Source organism: Coregonus clupeaformis, chromosome 12, assembly GCF_020615455.1.
Source record: "Coregonus clupeaformis isolate EN_2021a chromosome 12, ASM2061545v1, whole genome shotgun sequence".
NCBI lineage: Eukaryota > Metazoa > Chordata > Actinopteri > Salmoniformes > Salmonidae > Coregonus > Coregonus clupeaformis.
In genome coordinates this window covers 62,221,284-62,242,524 of record NC_059203.1, presented here as the reverse complement: position 1 = coordinate 62,242,524, position 21,241 = coordinate 62,221,284, and the positions used below count along the sequence as shown (strand labels likewise).

The window sequence follows — 21,241 nt, the reverse complement described above, 5'->3', positions numbered from 1 at the left end:
TCTGGATACATCCATAACAATGAGCTAATGAGGCGCGATTTCACCTGGCATAGAAAATGTGCTCACTCGTCAGGACACTGTTGTTCAGAGGAGCTAGCCAACACAGCTATCACTTAAAATTGAAGCTGGAAATACTGCAAACTAGCTGCATTTCGTTTCGTTTGACCTTTTTTGTATATATCCATAAAAATGATGCCAGCTGATTCATGATTTCAACTGGCTGAGAAACACTACCTGTCTGTCTCGTCCCGACTCCCGACACATTCATTACTATGGGACAGCTGGAGATCGAATTTGAATATTGAAACAATGTTGCAAATGTCGGAGAGACAGACAGCAAGGTTTATACAAATCTCCGCTGTTGAAAACAAAATGGGAGATAATGTCTAAATGCTTTTTATAGTGGAGATCAAGTTTATAAAGTGCCTGGCTGGGCTGATGAGACAGTGGATTGCGCAGTCAGATGGAACAGAATAAATAGGCATTTTAACGTCATAGATTTAACCTGTGGAATAGACACTGGCTGGAATGCGGTTTTAACCAATCAGCATTTAGGATTAGTCCCACCCGTTTTATAATTTACGACACATTCTCTCACCTTGTGCTCCCATTTCAATGGGTCCATTCCACATTCCTGGCTTGAAGCAGATGTCCTTCAAAACACAGCCGGGTGCAACTTTGCTAAACTATGTACAGTAAGTAAGTGGATCTTTTGTATTTAAGGCCAGACTGAAATGACATTTTTGCATCTACCTATCAATTTTGAGAATTGTTGATATTTTGGTCCATTAATATCCGTTTTTTTTTTTAAGTCAACATAGAAATGTTAACTTCATACATGTATATTTTCTTTAGTTGATCATACTACTGTCACTTTTAACCACTTTAAAATTGACATACAACAATTTCTAAGCTCACTACATTCAATTACACATAATTTAAAAGCCTATTTCATAGAGAACGTTACAAACTGGACTATATTTAGTCATTTACTTTGAAGAGATGATTGGGTCTAAATAGGCGTTTGGTAGTCTAAATTCAGTGCACAATGGTCTGATAGGCTTATGAATTTATTGGTCCAGGACAACATAATAATGGCAATCCAGGAACGCTCCTACATGGTGAAATCATGATGTGGGTACTTGTCTTTAACTGCCATTTCCTGAAAGTCAGACTCTTCCCACAGGCCAACACATTTTTCTGTTTCAAAAGCTGCATTCACCTAATTTTGTGTGGTTATCCTTAGATATATTCTTCAGACTTGCCCAGAGGGAATTGTTGATATGTTGTCAATTTTGTCTTGTCGATTTCTTTGGAAAAATACATAAACGTGCATATCTTTAGTATTTTACAGATAGAAAGATTTCAAAAATATTTATCCACAATCTGCTCTGGATAAATCCGGTTCTGGAGTGTGTTAACCAAATTCAACCAAAATATTTAAACTGACTTCAAGTGTCCAGAAAAAATGTATTTGCGTGATATGCAAATATGTGCATATTTCGCCTAATTTGCATATTTCAAGAAACTATTTCACAAAAATTATTATACAAAAAAGTATTATATTTGTGTCTACATTTAACTGGTAAAGTTGGACTGTGATATGATTACGGGGGGATTACCCTATGAGGGTGTGATGTCTTCCTCTTATGAAAATTCAATTCCAAATGTTTCCTAAACCAGATCGCAAGCGAGGCGTATTTGTGTTTAGACATAGCGTTTGGGCAGCGGCGGAGCCTTGGCGCAAAAAGGGATGTGGAATGATGACTGTAACACATGCAATGGAATTTGAGTCATGATAAGATAAATATACAAAATTGAGGTAAGATGGTAAACATTTTTCTAGCTCTTCAAAATAAACTCGCTGCATAAGGAGTTTACTGTATTGTGTACTTATACACTGGTATTTATTTTTGCTAAATGTTGAATTTATTCCATGAGAACAACAATACCCAAATAGGCTATGAGCTGAACATACATTTTGGCCCCCTCAGATGTAGGGCCTCGTGTTTTCCTATTATTACGGTAACAGGGGGCATTCCTTGTCACGTGATCAGCGAGAGCATCTTTTTGGTCCATTTTGGATGATAGCTGAGCCCTTGTAGCTAACCACGACACCCGAAAATGACAAAATTGCAGTTTTTAAACGTATTTTTGACCGAGCGGCTTATGCTCGCTGCCCAGGAGATCTATAAATCTGTCGAAGACACGATTTTGGAATATCAAGAGGAGATTGCGCTCAGGGAGAGGGAGAACGACCATCTGAGACGCAGGCTCCGAGACGCTGGAATTGAAATATGGCCAGGTTAGTAGCTAGGCTATCATGCTAACGTTAAAGTTAGCGCCGAAACGGTACGCTAAACCAAATTGGTTGCTAAACTGTTGTAACGTTATATACATTGCTAAGCAACTAAAAGGCAATTTATTTATTTTATATTTTACACCCTTGTATTAACGTTGCGAGAACTAACTAGCTAGTTAATCTTTTTCAGAAAGCTAATAACGTTAGCTACGCTAACGTAGCTAGCTCCTTCACGTAACTAGCCACCTTTGTTCGTTAGCCAGCTAACTATCTAGCGAGCTGCTGATATTCAGACTATCAATTGACTCATCTGTTTTGTTGATATAATTTCTGAAATCTGGTTCCTGTGATACGTAAATGTAGTTGATCTTATTTTTCCTCGATCGTAAATCATATGACTGCCAAGTCCCTCCCTCTCTTCCATCCAGACCGTCAGTCCATGGCACTATTGGAGGAGGAGGATGGCGAGCATCCTCGCCGGGAGTGGAGCCCCAGCATGGGCCATGAGGAACGTGTCCCCATCCTGATCAAGGAGAAACGGGAGCTCAGGTCCAGCCAGGGGGACGAGCAACTCCGCGGCCATGGATCCTGCAGCACCCCAGAGGCCATGTTCACCCCTCCCCGCGTCAGCAACGAATTCCCCCAGGACCCTCCCCACTCCTCTAACCTGCCCCAGATCCCGTCGGTGGAGAACAGAGAGCGGGACCCTGGTCCCAGAAGCTCATCCAGACACGTCAAGTCAGAAGTGTCCCACAGAGGCTCATCATCCTCATCTTCGTCCAACAGCGGCCCGCAGCCCCTCGCCACGGTCAACCCCAACTGCTCCAACGAGAACAACATTGACATCATCGGGGTGGAGAACGGAGGACAGATGGGGTCGGGGTCTGGGTCTAAAGGACGAGCTGGCGGGAGCAGAGGTCAGGGCTCCCATTTAGGCAACCAGGGCAGTAACGCGGCCGCAGAGTGTGGAAAATCCCCCCTCCAGGTGCACGTGTCGTCATTCTGCTGCAAGGTGTGTGGGGAGGCATTCAGCCACGTTGGACACCTGCATGTCCATGTCCAGGTGCACACCCGGGAGAAGCCGTACCGCTGCGGGGTGTGTGGGAAGTGCTGCAGCTCCTCCGGCAGGCTCCAGGAGCACGCTAGGAGTCACACTGGAGAGAAGCCGTACCGCTGCCAGATCTGTGGGAAGGGATTCACCCAGATGGCCCATCTGAAGGTCCACATGCGGATCCACACGGGAGAGAAACCATACAGCTGCCCAGTGTGTGGCAAGTGCTTCAGCCGCTCCGACAAAATCAAACGGCATCTCCAGACCCACAGCCGTGAGGGCACTTACTTCTCAGGGCAGTAAGATGAGGGAGACCACCGGTGGTTGTGGGTAGTTGTTGTTAATGAACGACTGAGTATGTATGAATGAATTACTGATTATGGGAAATTTTTTAAAAGCTAAAATTGCTGCCACTAAGACGGCTTGTTATTTTTCTCTTTCTCTCAAAGAGCTAGGGATTCTGCGACTTTCTTAGAGAATGTTTTATCTCCTAGTTAACACTTCTCTACATGCCATAGTTTCTCTCTCTCATGCAGTAGATTTGTATTGCATTATAGTCAATTTAGTATGTGTCCATTTACTTACTTTTTGTACTTGTCACTGAATGGGATAATAGGGAATCTTTAAAAACACCAAATTGAACGATTTAGTAGCTAGTCTTTCTGAATGATTTAGTCTTTCTTTTAGTAATGAACTTGGTAGCATGATGATAATGAAGTCTTCCACTATGCGCCTTGAAACGGAGATGCATTCAGGATTGCAACAATAAGCAGCATTCCAAAACATGGTGGTCTTGCCCCAGACGATTTGCACAGGGCCAATTTACACATTGTATGTTTCTAAAAGCAATGGTTGTTTTAAATGTCTTCATTTCCTTTTTTTATAAAGTATATCACAGCTTCTTCTAAAACCCACTAGTCTTATTTCCTCAGTCAGCTGGCTGAAATACGTAAGATGTTTTTATTTGTATTTTTAATGAACAATGGCTAACCGTAAGGGCATTGTCTATAAACAGTTGTCCATTCCTTGAGTTTACAAATATGGATATAAGTACACATATTAGTCATTGCTAGTTAGGTTTAGCAATAGCCCTGCCTGCTCTATTCAAGGTTTCTGTATGGTTAGTCACCTAAAGCCTCCCTGATACAACTGATGTTAAAGGACCATTTGCCTCTCTCCTTCGTCATTGTTTCAGAACTGTATGCTGCCACTTGAATTTCAGTCGACTAACTTATCTTACAATAAAAACATACTATTATCAAAGAGGATTCAATACGAAGACTGCTATTTTGCAAGAAATGTTGCCTTGATAAGGATCGTTTGATAATTCTGTATATGACCACTATCTATCCCCCACCTCTGATGCAGATAGAGTTTGTGTGTGTCCTCTATGACCTGCACTACAGCATTTGACCAACACTGTGCAGATTCCCCAGCTGAGCCATACAGTATTACCCTGTATCTATCTGAGCTGCTTGTTCCCGATGGTTGGTCCTGAGCTCGGCACTGCACATACTGTATATTCACTTTAGTAAAGATCTGTTCTTGATGGCCAGTTGTTTGGAAGTGTAACAGATGTTTTTTTACAGACACAGATCAAGCCTACTTCTGGAATAAAAAGCACTTTAGATAGTTTATATTGCAAGTGCTTGTAATCTAGGAGTAGACTTAATCCAAGTCTATCCCTTAGTTTTTATCAAAACTTGAGCAGTGACTAGCTGAGAACGAGGCTCATGAACAAGCAGTAGGCCTATGGCCTGGACCAGAAACAAACCATTGCCCCATCCCCTAGGCAAGTGTCTTGGGCAATAGGGGCTTGGGGTTGTTACTAGTAGACAGGGTCTTTATCTCTTCTCAGGACTGAGGCTACAACAGTAGGCCCTCTAACTCATCCAGCATCCCTCCCCCTCCTCTCTCCCACACAGTCTATTCTGGGACACTGCTGCTCCCACACACATTACTGTACAGTGTTTTATCATTGTGTAATAAATGTAATTTTTAAATAAAGTAGTCATTGAGTACCTTGTCTAAATTGGCATGTTCCCTCCTCCATACACATAAGGCATGGCTGTGCTCTAGATTGAGTAGTGTTAGTGCGCATTATTATCTGATAGCGGATCAAATGAAAGTTTGTTTGAACACAAATTAACAACTTAACCTATAAGTACAGTGTAACCAACTTTTATATCTTATCTTTTATCTCTGCATTGTTGGAAATGGACCTGTAAGTAAGCATTTCACTGTTAATCTACACCTGTTGTCTACGAAGCCTGTGACAAATAAAATTTGATTTGGACAGCCACTGCAGAGAAGCTGAATCCCCAATCAAGATGGTGCTACCCACACCTATCCAATCTACAAAAGTGGCTAGGGGTTGATTTGGGATTCAGGGTTTAGGTACCACATATATTCTGGAATAGATGTATCTATAGAGCCTCACGATGGAGGTGTCATAATACCCATAAAACCTAGCGGTAAAACGGAAATGGTTCCAATTGTTTTTCCACCATTCATCCACCAATGAAATTAGCATTTCATTTTTGGGGGTAAATGCAGGCGAATATAGGGTAGGCCTACACGAAATAGCCCATATTTAAAAATAAAATAAATAAATTGGTCATTTAGCAGACGCTCTTATCCAGAGCGACTTACAGGAGCAATTATGGTTAAGTGCCTTGCTCAAGGGCACATCGACAGATTTTTCACCTAGTCGGCTTGGGGATTAGAACCAGCGACCTTTCGGTTACTGGTACAACGCTCTTAACCACTAAGCTACCTGCCTAAAGTTTTTCTAAAATCCCCTATGAGAAAAATGAATGGTGGAAAAACAATTGGAACCATTTCCGTTTGACCGAATGGTTTTATGGGTATTATGACTCATACTGTGGTACTCTACTAATCTATTGTATTCTATATGCTAATTGATTTGTCTCTGATGATACAATTATTTAAACTGCCCCAGGTTCTCAAGTACTTACGGTAACATTTCCTGATTGCGTCACATTCTCAAAGCGTTTGGTTAGTTGTCTCGAAGATTATCTATTATATTGACAAGATGGTCGACAGACCGCTTTAACAATGGAAATACATGTCTGCAAAGGCAGCGAGATCAGGTGGGAACATTCTAGCCCATGATCTTTTGTGGCAAACATATCAATCACAGGAGGTTGGTGGTACCTTAATTGGGTCCCCTCAGAAGCCTCCACTGATATAAATATGCTCAAACAACCAGAGATTGGAACCGGTTCAGGGAACGAAAGTGATCCCTAGTGTTCCAGAACAACCGTTATTCTGAAATCTTGAGAACCGGGAAATAATGTTATTTTCTGTTCCTAATGTCTAGTATACAATTCTGTAATTCAGTGAAGTTATGACGCTAGTAATAGCCTAAACCACACGTGTCAAACTAATTCCACGGAGGGACGATTGTCTGTGGGTGTTCGCTCCACCCTTGTACTTAATTGATGAATTAAGGTTACTAATTAGTAAGGAATTCCCCTCACCTGGTTGTCTAGGTTTTATTTTTAAGGAAAAACCCCGCAGACCGTTGGAATGAGTTTGACACCCCTAGCATAAACACAATCCAATTCACATCATGTCATGATGCTCAGCGCTTCAAGCCAAGCCTCTTCCATGTCCACCCCTCTCTCTCGCTCTCTCCCCACCCGTGAAATATCTGTCGCATCTCGCCCCTGCACGTCTTTGTCCATCAAACATTTAGACAACTAGCTTACCCGGGCAAGCTGCTCTAGCCACGCTAATTGGTGGAGTAAATGAATGAGCTAAAATGTAAAACTGTTGATTTCACGGGTACAAAATTAAGGAAAAGTAACTATAAGAACAGTTACTTTTTTGGGTTCGAACTGGTTCAGAACTTTATGCTGGTTGGAACACTGGGACAGAACGAAATACATAGGGGTTCTTCTCAGAGAGGAACGATTGGGGGGAAAAAATCGGTTCCGACCGGTAACAACCTAAGCAGTATGAAACGTTTATTAGATCAAATAAGCCTCACCTATCAAAATAGCAATTCACTTTTATATCTTGACCAAATTCAACACTCTCATTGCCCCTCATAAAAATAAACTCCTCACTAGACACTCGGTCTGCTTAACGCTTTAAATGTGCGCGGACAGATTTTGGGGCGGAGTCGACCCTCCCGCTTCGCATCTTTCTCTTTGCTTGTGTTTAGCTGGTGAATGTGCCCTGGCTGCCATCGACCCTCAAAATGACGAAATTACAGTTTCTAAATGTCTTTTTGACAGAAAGGTTGATGTTAGCTGCCCAAGAGATATATAAACAAGTGGAAGAGACAATATTGGAATACCAGGAGGAAATATTCCAGGGAAAGCGAGAGAATGATCAACTGAGACGCAAGCTTCACGAAAATGGGATTCCATGGTCAGGTTAGTAGCTAGTTTGCTCTGAAGAAAATAACCCAAGGGGGCATTCTGCCTTATCTCTAGGGTTCTCAGCCGACGACAGCTGGGACCATGTGAACTACAATCCCGACGCTCTGTTTTAACGTTTAGAGACGTTAATAATCCTCGCGTGCTATACGGGTTTGTTAACATAAGGCCCTCTAATTTCACAGCACAATTTCACATCAGATCAAAAACAACAAAAAATCACAATAGCAAAATAAACTATTGGTGTACCCTTTTAACACGGTTGCAGCTGACAGTGTTTTCAGTTACAACACTTTTCTGGGGGTCCTTTTACACACGGGGCCCAGTTTTTCATGAGTTATGTATCTGGATTTAGCCTATTGGGTAGGATTAAATTAATTGAAATATAATAAATAGAACGGACAAACCATTGACTTGAATGGGGACACCCGTTCTATTCATTCTATTTCTATGCTTTTTAATCCTATTTGATAGGCGAAATCCAGATAATTTTTGAAAAACTGGGCCAAGGTGTTCGGCGCATGCTAGATATCTAATTAGCACAGGTGGTCGCCTCAGTCTTCTGTCTATCTTCTGTAAACAAGTGCTGTAACATGGAAATATGGCCTTGTTGGAATCCTAACCTTATAAAGGTTTGTGTAATTTAACCTTATTTTTTTTTTTTATTCTTACTTAAATTCTTACTTGTTTTAAATTTCTAAAGCCGTACCACAAGTGATGCGTGTTAACGTTCAGACCGAGTGTCGGGGCTCTTAACAAATCTCCCGGACAGAATATACTTTTGTGAATAGACGCTATAGTTAGCGTCTATGAATAGGCTATTAGATAGCTAACGTTTGCTGACTAGCAAGCTGTGCTAGCGATGATAATGAGCACACATTATGTAGCTAGCTATTTTATCTGAAATACATTTACATAATTTAGCAGACGCTCTTATCCAGAGCGACTTACAAATTATGCTTCAGCTAACCAACTATTAATGTGCCATATGCCAGTGGCTATCTTGGCAGATTAGCTAATTTAACTCTTTATCTGCAGAGACGGCTAGCTAGCATTCATGCCTAGTAAATCCCAGAGTTGTCAATACATTCTGTGTATTGTGTTTCGTGCTAGCTATGAGTTGGTTAACTCAAACTCAGAACTGTGTGGTAGCAGGTTGTGATGCTCAAGTAAAGGTGCGTAGCTAACAACACATTTTCCCTTCTTGACTTTCAGACCGAGAGCCCTTTTCTCCTGTAGAATCCGAGGAGGAGGAGGAGGAGGAGGAGGGAGACATTGGGCAGAAGCAGGATCCAGAGCCCAGACAGACTTTGGAGAAACAGGAGGGAAGGGCCAGAAGGGAGGAAAAGCTGTTTAGGGGACTGGACTCTCTGTCTAGATTCACTCCTTCCAATGGAAACGATGACTATGATCAGTACCCACCTCAACCCACCTCACATCAGTTCCAAAAACAAACTCACACTGGGAAGAGAAGAGAGGGAGGCTCTCTATCAAGCTCAACAACCTCCAAACCGATAAAAACAGAGACTGATAGATTGGGCGTCTGTCCATTGGATGATCCATCAAGTGACCCTAATACACTCTCTTCAGTGAACCTTGACCTTTCGGCAGCACAGAGTGAGAACAGTGTAAGTATGATGGGGGTGGAAGGTGGTGACGAACTACTGTCAGGATTTGAGGCTCTACAGATACCGCTACACACGGAAAATTCAAATTCCCTTCAAATCCACCACGACACATCATTGTGTTGCAAGGTGTGTGGGAAACCCTGTAGACATATGGGCCATTTAAACGCACATGTGCGAATGCACACGAAAGAGAAGCCATTTCTCTGTGGGTTGTGTGGTAAGTCCTTTAGCTCGTCTGGGAGGTTGAAAGGCCACCAGAGGATTCACACAGGGGAGAAGCCCTACCAGTGTCATATCTGTAGGAAACGTTTCAATCAGACAGCGCACCTGAAGGTACACCTGAGAGTCCACACAGGGGAGAAACCGTTTAGTTGTCCTGTCTGTGGGAAGAGCTTCAGTCAGTCCAACAAGGTGAAAAGACACCTTGTGACACATTCTAGAGATGGATCGTTCCTACCAGGCCTATGAGGGAGATGTTGTTGTTTAAGGAAGGGAAATGTACAGGATGGGGGTTCCAATTCTATTTCAAATCCATTCTGGTGTAGGAAATGTTTAGGCTAGCTGTTTAATGAGGATCTTTTCCATGTGTCTTCCCAAGTGTACAATGCATTCTGAAAGTATTCAGACCCATTCACTCTTTTCACATTTTCAATGTTACAGCCTTATTCTAAAATTGATTACATTAAAAATGTTCTTCATCAATCTACACACAACACCCCATAATGACAAAGCGAAAACATGTTTTTTAGCAAATTTATAAAAAACTGAAATACCTTATTAACATAAGTATTCAGACCCTTCGCTATGAGACTCAAAATTGAGCTCAGGTGCATCCTGTTTTCCAATGATTATCCTTGAGATGTCTCTACAATTTGATTGGAGTCCACCTGTGGTAAATTCAATTGATTGGACATGATTTGGAAAGGCACACACCTGTCATGGCATGTCAGAGCAAAGACCAAGCCATGAGGTCGAAGGAATTGTCCGTTGAGCTCCGAGACAGGATTGTGTCGAGGCACAGATCTGGAGAAGGGTACCAAAAAATGTCTGCTGCATTGAAGGTCCCAAAGAACACAGTGGCCTCCATCATTCTTAAATGGAAGGAGTTTGGAACCACCAAGACTCTTCCTAGAGCTGGCCGCCTGGCCAAACTCAGCAATCGGTGGAGGAGGGCGTTGGTCAGGGAGGTGACTAAGAACCCAGTGGTCACTGACAGAGCTCCAGAGTTCCTCTGTGGAGTTGGGACAAATATCTCTGCAGAACTCCACCAATCAGGCCTTTATGGTAGTGGCCAGACGGAAGCCACTCCTCACTAAAAGGCATATGACAGCCCGCTTGGAGTTTGCCAAAAGGCACCTAAAGGACTCTGACCATGAGAAACAAGAGTCTCTGGTCTGATGAAACCAAGATTGAACTCTTTGGCCAGAATGCCAAGCGTCACGTCTGGAGGAATCCTGGCACCATCCCTACGGTGAAGCATGGTGGTGGCAGCATCATGCTGTGGGGATGTTTCTCAGCGGCAAGGACTGGAGACTAGTTAGGATCGAGGGAAAGATGGACGGAGCAAAGTACAGAGAGATCCGTGATGGAAACCTTGTCCAGAGCGCTCAGGACCTCAGACTGGGGCAAAGGTTTATCTTCCAACAGGACAACGACCCTAAGCACATATCCAAGACAACGCAGGAGTGGCTTTGGGACAAGTCTCAATGTCCTTGAGTGACCCAGCCAGAATCCCGGACTTAACCTGATCGAACATCTCTGGAGAAACCTGAAAATAGCTATGCAGAGACACTCCACATCCAACCTGACAGCGCTTGAGAGGATCTGCAGAGAAGAATGGGAGAACCTCCCCAAATACAGGTGTGCCAAGCTTGTAGCATTATACCCAAAAAGACTCAAGGCTGTAATCGCTGACAAAGGTGCTTCAACAAAGTACTGAGTAAAGGGTCTGAATACTTATTTAAATGCATCATTTCATTTATTTTTTAAAATACATTTGCAAAGCAATTTTTGCTTTGTCATTATGGGGTATTGTGTGTAGATTGATGAGGGGGGGGGGACAATTTAATCCATTTTAGAATAAGGCTGTAAAATAACTGGAAAAAGTAAAGGGGTCTGAATATGTTCCAAATGCACTGTTTTACCTCAATTGTCTATGTAAAGCAATTGTCAAAGGGCATTTTCTCAAAATTGGTAAGCCTACAAGTACAGAAAGAAAGTTTCCTGTAATACATTTTGTTAGTCAATCGACTCACATCCAAACTATTTATCTTAATTGACTGCTATCTATTGGTAGTGCATTTCGATGTTATTTACTTTGAATATTCTTCAAGCATTTGACTCCTTTCACACTGTATTTTGATACCTTCGAAAAAATCAAAATAAGGCGATTTTGTCATTTTAGGCAAGTAGTCTAGATGACCTTCATAAACAGAAGTGCAATGTGATGTTGGTGAATGCAGTTATTGGACAGTTGGATGTAAATGGGATGTTTGGGACATTTGTGTATTGTATATTTTGGTAAATAAATGTCAGAATTGTTGAAACAAAACATCTGATTTTTTTTTTCGTTTTTATTTAGTGGTGGACGTTTGGATGATAGTCGTCCCTTAAAACGTTAAGCCTAGATGTCAAGAAGATTTTAGAATGTGCAAAGTTGGGTGAATGATGGTAGCTGGTGATTCAAAGCCAAGAAACAACCCTCCTATGTGGGAAAGCTTCATAATCACTCAAAATCTGCTTCACAGTGGTCGGTTGACTTAAAATATTCCTTCTGTCGAGCTCAGTATGTAGAACTCTAGAACGTATAGAATCTATTCTGGGATCAGACAACTATACAGGCTATGTCTGGTTTAATGGCCTTTCCACTACCTCAAAACTGTTCACCCCTCTTCTTCTAAATTGTGAGGTCCTCCCAGAAAATGTTAAACCATTCATGATAAATGTAATAATCATGAAAGTCTTCTATATATTTTCTACGTATGTGGGTTCCAGGACTATGAGAACACGGATGACATCAGGTGGTGTGGAAGGAAGGCAAGGAGGAGGTGGAGGGTGTGGTTCCCAGTACCTGGGTGGTGGGCAGGAATGTCCTTTCGCCTCCAGCCAATGGCAGGAAAGCCCTGAAAGAAAGACACAAGCCAGGAGCCAGTTGGACCTTGTTAAGGTCAAACTATTCTCAGGTACTGAAGCGTCTAACCCATCACGTACAGTGCATTCTGAAAGTATTCAGACCCCTTTACTTTTTCCACATTTTGTTACATTAAAGACTTATTCTAAAATGGATGAAACATTTTTTTACTCATCTACACACAATACCCCATAATGACAAAGCAAAAACAGGTTGTTAGAAATTTTAGCAAATTCTAAAATAAAAACTGCAATATAACATTTTACATAAGTATTCAGACCCTTACTCATTACTTTGTTGAAGCACCTTTGGCAGTGATTACAGCCTGAAGTCTTCTTGGTGATGATGCTACAAGCTTGGCACACCTGTATTTGGGGAGTTTTTCCCATTCTTCTCTGCAGATCCTCTCAAGCTCTGTCAGGTTGGGTGGGGAGCGTTGCTGCACAGCTATTTTCAGGTCTCTTTAGAGATGTTCGATCGGGCTCTGGCTGGGCCACTCAAGGACATTCCGAGACTTGTCCTGAAGCCACTCCTGCGTTGTTTTGGCTGTGTGCTTAGGGTCGTTGTCCTGTTGGAAGGTGAACCTTTGCACCAGTCTGAGGTCCTGAGCGCTCTGGAGCAGGTTTTCATCAAGGATCTCTTTGCATCAAATCAAATTTTATTGGTCACATGCGCCGAATACAACAGGTGCAGACATTACAGTGAAATGCTTACTTACAGCCCTTAACCAACAGTGCATTTATTTTAAACAAAAAAAGTAAGAATAAAACAACAACAAAAAAAGTGTTGAGAAAAAAAGAGCAGAAGTAAAATAAAGTGACAGTAGGGAGGCTATATATACAGGGGGTACCGTTGCAGAGTCAATGTGCGGGGGCACCGACTAGTTGAGGTAGTTGAGGTAATATGTACATGTGGGTAGAGTTAAAGTGACTATGCATAAATACTTAACAGAGTAGCAGCAGCGTAAAAAGGATGGGGTGGGGGGGCAGTGCAAATAGTCCGGGTAGCCATGATTAGCTGTTCAGGAGTCTTATGGCTTGGGGTAGAAGCTGTTGAGAAGTCTTTTGGACCTAGACTTGGCACTCCGGTACCGCTTGCCGTGCGGTAGCAGAGAGAACAGTCTATGACTAGGGTGGCTGGAGTCTTTGACAATTTTGAGGGCCTTCCTCTGACACCGCCTGGTATAGAGGTCCTGGATGGCAGGAAGCTTTGCCCCAGTGATGTACTGGGCCGTACGCACTACCCTCTGTAGTGCCTTGCGGTCGGAGGCCAAGCAGTTGCCATACCAGGCGGTGATGCAACCAGTCAGGATGCTCTCGATGGTGCAGCTGTAGAATTTTTTTGAGGATCTGAGGACCCATGCCAAATCTTTTTAGTCTCCTGAGGGGGAATAGGCTTTGTCGTGCCCTCTTCACGACTGTCTTGGTGTGTTTGGACCATGATAGTTCGTTGGTGATGTGGACACCAAGGAACTTGAAGCTCTCAACCTGTTCCACTACAGCCCCGTCGATGAGAATGGGGGCGTGCTCAGTCCTCTTTTTTTTCCTGTAGTCCACAATCATCTCCTTTGTCTTGGTCACGTTGAGGGAGAGGTTGTTGTCCTGGCACCACACGGCCAGATCTCTGACCTCTTCCCTATAGGCTGTCTCATCGTTGTCGGTGATCAGGCCTACCACTGTTGTGTCGTCGGCAAACTTAATGATGGTGTTGAGTCGTGCCTGGCCATGCAGTCATGGGTGAACAGAGAGTACAGGAGGGGACTGAGCACGCACCCCTGAGGGGCCCCCGTGTTGAGGATCAGTGTGGCAGATGTGTTGTTACCTACCCTTACCACCTGGGGGCGGCCCGTCAGGAAGTCCAGGATCCAGTTGCAGAGGGAGGTGTTTAGTCCCAGGATCCTTAGCTTAGTGATGAGCTTAGAGGGCACTATGGTGTTGAATGCTGAGCTGTAGTCAATGAATAGCATTCTCACGTAGGTGTTCCTCTTGTCCAGGTGGGAAAGGGCAGTGTGGAGTGCGATAGAGATTGCATCATCTGTGGATCTGTTGGGGCGGTATGCAAATTGGAGTGGGTCTAGGGTTTCTGGGATTATGCTGTTGATGTGAGCCATGACCAGTCTTTCAAAGCACTTCATGGCTACAGACGTCAGTGCTACGGGTCGGTAGTCATTTAGGCAGGTTATCTTAGAGTTCTTGGGCACGGGGACTATGGTGGTCTGCTTGAAACATGTTGGTATTACAGACTCAGTCAGGGACATGTTGAAAATGTCAGTGAAGACACTTGCCAGTTGGTCAGCACATGCTCAGAGTACACGTCCTGGTAATCCGTCTGGCCCTGCGGCCTTGTGAATGTTGACCTGCTTAAAAGTCTTACTCACATCGGCTACGGAGAGCGTGATCACATAGTCATCCGGAACAGCTGGTGCTCTCATGCATGCTTCAGTGTTGCTTGCCTCGAAGCGAGCATAGAAGTGGTTTAGCTCGTCTGGTAGGCTTGTGTCACTGGGCAGCTCGCGGCTGTGCTTCCCTTTGAAGTCTGTAATAGTTTTCAAGCCCTGCCACATCCGACGAGCGTCAGAGCCAGTGTAGTATGATTCAATCTTAGACCTGTATTGACTCTTTGCCTGTTTGATGGTTCGCCGGAGGTCATAGCGGGATTTCTTATAAGCGTCCGGGTTAGAGTCCCGTTCCTTGAAAGCGGCAGCTCTACCCTTTAGCTCAGTGCGGATGTTTCCTGTAATCCATGGCTTCTGGTTGGGGTATGTATGTACGGTCACTGTGGGGACGACATCATCGATGCACTTATTGATGAAGCCAGTGACTGATGCGGTGTACTCCTCAATGCTGTCTGAAGAATCCCGGAACATGTTCCAGTCTGTGCTAGCAAAACAGTCCTGTAGCTTAGCATCTGCGTCATCTGACCACTTTTTTATTAACCGAATCACTGGTGCTTCCTGCTTCAGGGAATCTTGGCATTGCGCATGGTGATCTTAGGTGTGTGTGCGGCTGCTCGGCCATGGAAACCCATTTCATGAAGCTCCCGACGAACAGTTCTTGTGCTGACGTTGCTTCCAGAGGCAGTTTGGAACTCGGTAGTTAGTGTTGCAACTGAGGACTGACGATTCTTACGCACTTCAGCACTCTGTGCTCCCGTTCTGTGAGCTTGTGTGGCCTACTACTTCGCGGGTGAGCCGTTGTTGCTCCTAGACGTTTCCACTTCACAATAACAGCACTTACAGTTGACCGGGGCAGCTCTAGCCTGGCAGAAATTTGACGAACTGACTTGTTGGACGGTGCCACGTTGAAAGTCACAGAGCTCTCAGTAAGGCCATTCTACTGCCAATATTTGTCAATGGAGATTGCAGATTGTGTGCTCGATTTTATACACCTCTCAGCAACGGGTGTGGCTGAAATAGCCGAATCCACTAATTTCAAGGGGTGTCCACATACTTTTGTATATATAGTGAATGTGTTTGATCAGCCTGTTTTGCTGTGTTATTTAAGCCTTGATGACTCATTCAACAAGGAGAGCTACCTCATAGAGTGAGGACCACACTCTTCTGACTCATGTAAGACATGCACAGGCACATGGTCCTGTGTGTGTGTGAATGTTGCCCATATGAGGGTATTAATATGTTTAATAATACATATTAATACGTTACAGGTTTTATTGTACAGTGGGGAAAAAAGTATTTAGTCAGCCACCAATTGTGCAAGTTCTCCCACTTAAAAAGATGAGAGAGGCCTGTAATTTTCATCATAGGTACACGTCAACTATGACAGACAAATAGAGATTTTTTTTCTCCAGAAAATCACATTGTAGGATTCTTAATGAATTGATTTGCAAATTATGGTGGAAAATAAGTATTTGGTCACCTACAAACAAGCAAGATGTCTGGCTCTCACAGACCTGTAACTTCTTGTTTAAGAGGCTCCTCTGTCCTCCACTCGTTACCTGTATTAATGGCACCTGTTTGAACTTGTTATCAGTATAAAAGACACCTGTCCACAACCTCAAACAGTCACACTCCAAACTCCACTATGGCCAAGACCAAAGAGCTGTCAAAGGACACCAGAAACAAAATTGTAGACCTGCACCAGGCTGGGAAGACTGAATCTGCAATAGGTAAGCAGCTTGGTTTGAAGAAATGAATAGTGAATGACCTGCAGAGAGCTGGGACCAAAGTAACAAAGCCTACCATCAGTAACACACTACGCCGCCAGGGACTCAAATCCTGCAGTGCCAGACGTGTCCCCCTGCTTAAGCCAGCACATGTCCAGGCCCGTCTGAAGTTTGCTAGAGTGCATTTGGATGATCCAGAAGAGGATTGGGAGAATGTCATATGGTCAGATGAAACCAAAATAGAACTTTTTGGTAAAAACTCAACTCCGTCGTGTTTGGAGGACAAAGAATGCTGAGTTGCATCCAAAGAACACCATACCTACTGTGAAGCATGGGGGGTGGAAACATCATGCTTTGGGGCTGTTTTTCTGCAAAGGGACCAGGACGACTGATCCGTGTAAAGGAAAGAATGAATGGGGCCATGTATTGTGAGATTTTGAGTGAAAACCTCCTTCCATCAGCAAGGGCATTGAAGATGAAACATGGCTGGGTCTTTCAGCATGACAATGATCCCAAACACACCGCCCGAGCAACGAAGGAGTGGCTTCGTAAGAAGCATTTCAAGGTCCTGGAGTGGCCTAGCCAGTCTCCAGATCTCAACCCCATAGAAAATCTTTGGAGGGAGTTGAAAGTCCGTGTTGCCCAGCGACAGCCCCAAAACATCACTGCTCTAGAGGAGATCTGCATGGAGGAATGGGCCAAAATACCAGCAACAGTGTGTGAAAACCTTGTGAAGACTTACAGAAAACGTTTGACCTGTGTCATTGCCAACAAAGGCTATATAACAAAGTATTGAGAAACTTTTGTTATTGACCAAATACTTATTTTCCACCATAATTTGTAAATAAATTCATTAAAAATCCTACAATGTGATTTTCTGGATTTTTTTCCCTCATTTTGTCTGTCATAGTTGACGTGTACCAATGATGAAAATTACAGGCCACTCTCATCTATTTAAGTGGGAGAACTTGCACAATTGGTGGCTGACTAAATACTTTTTTCCCCCACTGTATATAGTTAAAGAGAATACATAAACCTTCTGCATGTAAATTACTTCCTTGCTAATTCCACTCTTGCTTTCTTTAGGGATGCCGTTTTTCAGTCCAGAGAGGGAGCATTCCTAAGGTATGTGCTGCAGCTTAATAATGTAACCTTGGCACTACCAATGCCAAAGCAGATAGATAAGAAGTGGAACACACTCTGATGTAAGTGCTGTGGAATTAAATGTCCTCCCTCTGAATTTTTGTGTGTGTGTTTTTAGTGAACAGGAAATGATAGGAAACCTTCTGAATCCAACCAAAAGTTTTCCTCTTCCAAATGACCGTGAGTATAATGTTGATTTATTCAATCTGGTCAGTCACACAGAAATGCATAGGGTCTGTGTCGCGGACCCAGATTAAGCCTATTGCAGGATGTAAAAGCCATCTCCATTAAGCATGCTTTTCAGTCCAGGTGTAGGTTTAATCTGGATATGGGAAAATGGCCCATAAAGATACAATTCCATTGTACGACATTCTGACTCTCCTCCAGAGTTCCAGGAGCAGGTCCTGGGTCTGCTGTTGGACATCAGACTGTCAGTGAAGGAGCTAGGAGGAAGGGTGGGAGTTCTGGAACACTGGGGTTCTACTGGGGGTTCTGGACCTGGAACAGACTTCCAGTTTGATGTGTGTAGAATCATCGAAGACATGGCCAACCTGGAGAGAGTTCTAGAGCCTCCGGAGGTAGCTGCCCAGATGGTATGTGGATCTGCAGAGGAGCATTGAATGACAAACTGGCATCAATTAATTTACCTCGACTTAGTTGTTGGTGTAACTCTAATACACATTCAGTAATACGTTTTTTTGTTTTTGATTTTCAGAAACAGTTACTGAGCAGGATTGGTGGGAACACGTTGAGGGACAATGTCACCAGAGTGATGGAGGTGGACACACAAACACTGGCTAACACTGTACTCTTGTGTAAATCTCTCTTTCTGTTACTGCTATTTGATTGGCACACCTGTTTAATTGAAATGCATTCCAGGTGACTACCTCATGAAGCTGGCTGAGAGAATGCCAAGAATGTGCAAAGCTGTCATCAAGGCAAAGTGTGTCTATTTGAAGAATCTCAAATATATTTCGATTTGTTTAACACTTTTTTGGTTACTACATGATTCCATATGTGTTATTTCATAGTTTTGATGTCTTCACTATTATTCTCAATGTAGAAAAGAGTAAAAATAAAGAAAAACCCTTGAATGAGTAGGTGGTCTAAAACTTTTGACCGGTAGTGTACATTAAATGAGACAAAACATTTGAATTTATTAATTACAACTTCTTTCGAATGTAAACATTGCATCAACATTTCTGAAGAACAAAAGTGGTTGCATAATTGTCTATGCAAAAACTGCATTGTGAACCATTGTACATCGGCCATGAATTATTTTTAAATAAAATAAAGTGCATGTTTTCTGGAGAACAAAGGAGAGTTGAACAAAAATAATAATCTGAATGCACAGAACATCACTGTGGGCCATGCAATATTCATGTATAAGTCACTCTGGGCCTTGCCCTTCATTAATGAGAAATTACACTTTCTGTTTCCTGCCAATGCTTTGAACTTTGGCACAAATGGTGTGAGCGCAACTCTGAGACAGTAGTGCAGGTGTTCATTGGTGAGCCTGGTGCGGTATTTGTTTTTAATAAAGTTCATTGTGAAGAAGGCTGATTCACAGCTGTATGTGGAGCCAAACATGGTCAGGATGTATTGTACCAGTTTCTTGAGAAAAGGGACATCAGCTGCAGGCACCATCTTTCCCCAGAAAGTGACAGGGTCACCATCACCAGCCTGCTCCTTCAAAACCACATTTTCTTGCAGCTCAATTAACTCCATTTGCAGTGATGCAACATCTACCCATCTGAAGATCTGTTTAGCTTCTTATGACAACTTTGTCACATTTGTGACCAAGAAGGGGTTCTGGATGAGCAGCAGCAGTTCTCTTCCAACAGTGAAGTCATCAAAGCGAGCCTTGAAGTTCTCCATCAGCTTCAGGATGAAATCAACATGGTTGGGAACATCTATGTCTCCCTGCATTTGCACCAGAAGTTTCGGGAAGTGGACAAGTTCTCCCTGGAGATCATTCTTGAAAAGCTCAAATGTCTTCTGGAAAGCCCGGACTGCTCCTATCATATGACACACTGTGTTGTCCCGTCCCTGCAGCTTAACATTCAGTTGATTAAGGTTTGATGTAATGTCTGTCAAAAATGCAACTGTTTCCATCTTCTCGTCTTCCAAAAACTCAGAAAACTGAGTTGCCTTGTCACTCTTTTGCTCTGATAAGAAAGCTTTGATTTCCTCCTGAATGGCTCAAAACTGTTCCAAAACCCTGCCCTTGCTGAGCCATCTGACATTGTTGTGCTACTGCACAGTAAGTCATTAAAACTGCCATTGGCCTCTGTCAGAATGCCTCGTAGCAGGCGCTGTTGTAGGGATGATGTTGCTCTCAAAAAGTTGATCAGTTTCATCATCGTCATGACCTCAGAATACTATTTTCCCAGACTGGCACACAGGACAGATTGATGGATGATGCAGTAATAGGATGTCAGGTCAGGGTGGTTTTCTTTCAAACGTGCAACCAGTCCCCTCCCTCTTCCTATCATGGCTGGAGCTCCATCTGTGGTGATGGAGACCACTGACTTCAGATCTATCCCCCTTTTTGTCAGCATCCCTTTGATGGCCTCATGGATATCCTCTCCCCGTGTGTGTGCTTCTAGATTTGTTAAGCCCAACAGCTCCTCACAGAATTCTTTCTTTATTTTGTTATAAAATCTGACAAACACCAGAAGCTGGGCATTATCAGTGTTATCTGTTGATTCATCCACAGCTAATGAAATGCATGGTGCGTTCTGAATGGCCTCATCAAGTTGTGAAGTTAAATCTTCAGCTAATATTTCAGTTCTCCTCGTTGCTGTGGAATCTGACAGTGGGATCTGTTTGATCTTTTCCCTGAGCTCATCTTTTTGTTTACCTTCAAGCAAGGTGTCAGCAACTTCACACATGCATTCTTTTACCATCTCAGCGTCTGAAAATGTTTTTTTGTGTGTTTTGCCAAAACCCAAGCTGTACTCAGTTTAGACAAACCCCAACTATTGCAAACCAAATGTTAGCCTATATGGAGAAATTATGTCTAGACGCTTTTTTCCAGGGGAGATTATGTTTATCAATTGCCTGACTGGGCTGTGGGACAGTGGATGCGCATTGATAATTCAAATTGAACTGTTAACAGGCATTACCAGGGGATTGTGGTGAATAACTCCCTATTATCAACTAATCAGCATCCAGGATCCAAACAACTCGTTTGCAGGTCGACAAGGGTGCGTTCCAGGTGGACTTCATTGTGTCTGCTTCTTAATTTACGGGTGTATTACAACGCTTGGATAGTTAAAATAACAGATGAGCATAATTGGTTCAGATTATTTGATGTTTTATTGGCCTCTACTTTTAAACAAAAACAAATCCCAAACATACAGGATGGTAGCTCTCAAGGAGCTGAGTTGGTCAGCCTGTACAACCCTTCTCCTGGAGATCTACCCTCATAACTTTTCGCTCCAACCCTAATTT

The 21,241-nt window shown here is 43.1% G+C and overlaps 2 protein-coding genes across 3 annotated transcripts; both read left to right on the top strand.

Annotated features, from left to right (window-relative positions):
- The first annotated feature begins 2,060 nt into the window (after positions 1 to 2,060).
- On the top strand, positions 2,061 to 5,374 carry LOC121578334 (zinc finger and SCAN domain-containing protein 21). Its single transcript, XM_041892648.1, has 2 exons — positions 2,061 to 2,305; positions 2,731 to 5,374. Exons 1-2 carry the CDS (start codon positions 2,125 to 2,127, stop codon positions 3,654 to 3,656), a joined length of 1,107 nt encoding a protein of 368 aa, XP_041748582.1. The 5' UTR covers positions 2,061 to 2,124; the 3' UTR covers positions 3,657 to 5,374.
- Positions 5,375 to 7,525: 2,151 nt separating this feature from the next.
- LOC121578333 (zinc finger and SCAN domain-containing protein 5B-like) lies at positions 7,526 to 18,719 on the top strand. 2 transcript variants are annotated; one of them, XR_006002761.1, is made up of 7 exons: positions 7,526 to 7,759; positions 8,978 to 9,390; positions 12,385 to 12,572; positions 17,729 to 17,767; positions 17,904 to 17,965; positions 18,173 to 18,378; positions 18,501 to 18,719. XR_006002761.1 is itself a non-coding variant. In XM_041892647.1 (2 exons), exons 1-2 carry the CDS (start codon positions 7,582 to 7,584, stop codon positions 9,856 to 9,858), a joined length of 1,059 nt encoding a protein of 352 aa, XP_041748581.1. In that variant the 5' UTR covers positions 7,526 to 7,581; the 3' UTR covers positions 9,859 to 10,061. The 2 variants fall into 2 exon arrangements, 1 of the variants encoding a protein (XP_041748581.1); XM_041892647.1 differs by lacking the exons at positions 12,385 to 12,572; positions 17,729 to 17,767; positions 17,904 to 17,965; positions 18,173 to 18,378; positions 18,501 to 18,719 and having other exon boundaries at positions 8,978 to 10,061.
- The last annotated feature ends 2,522 nt before the right edge of the window (positions 18,720 to 21,241 follow it).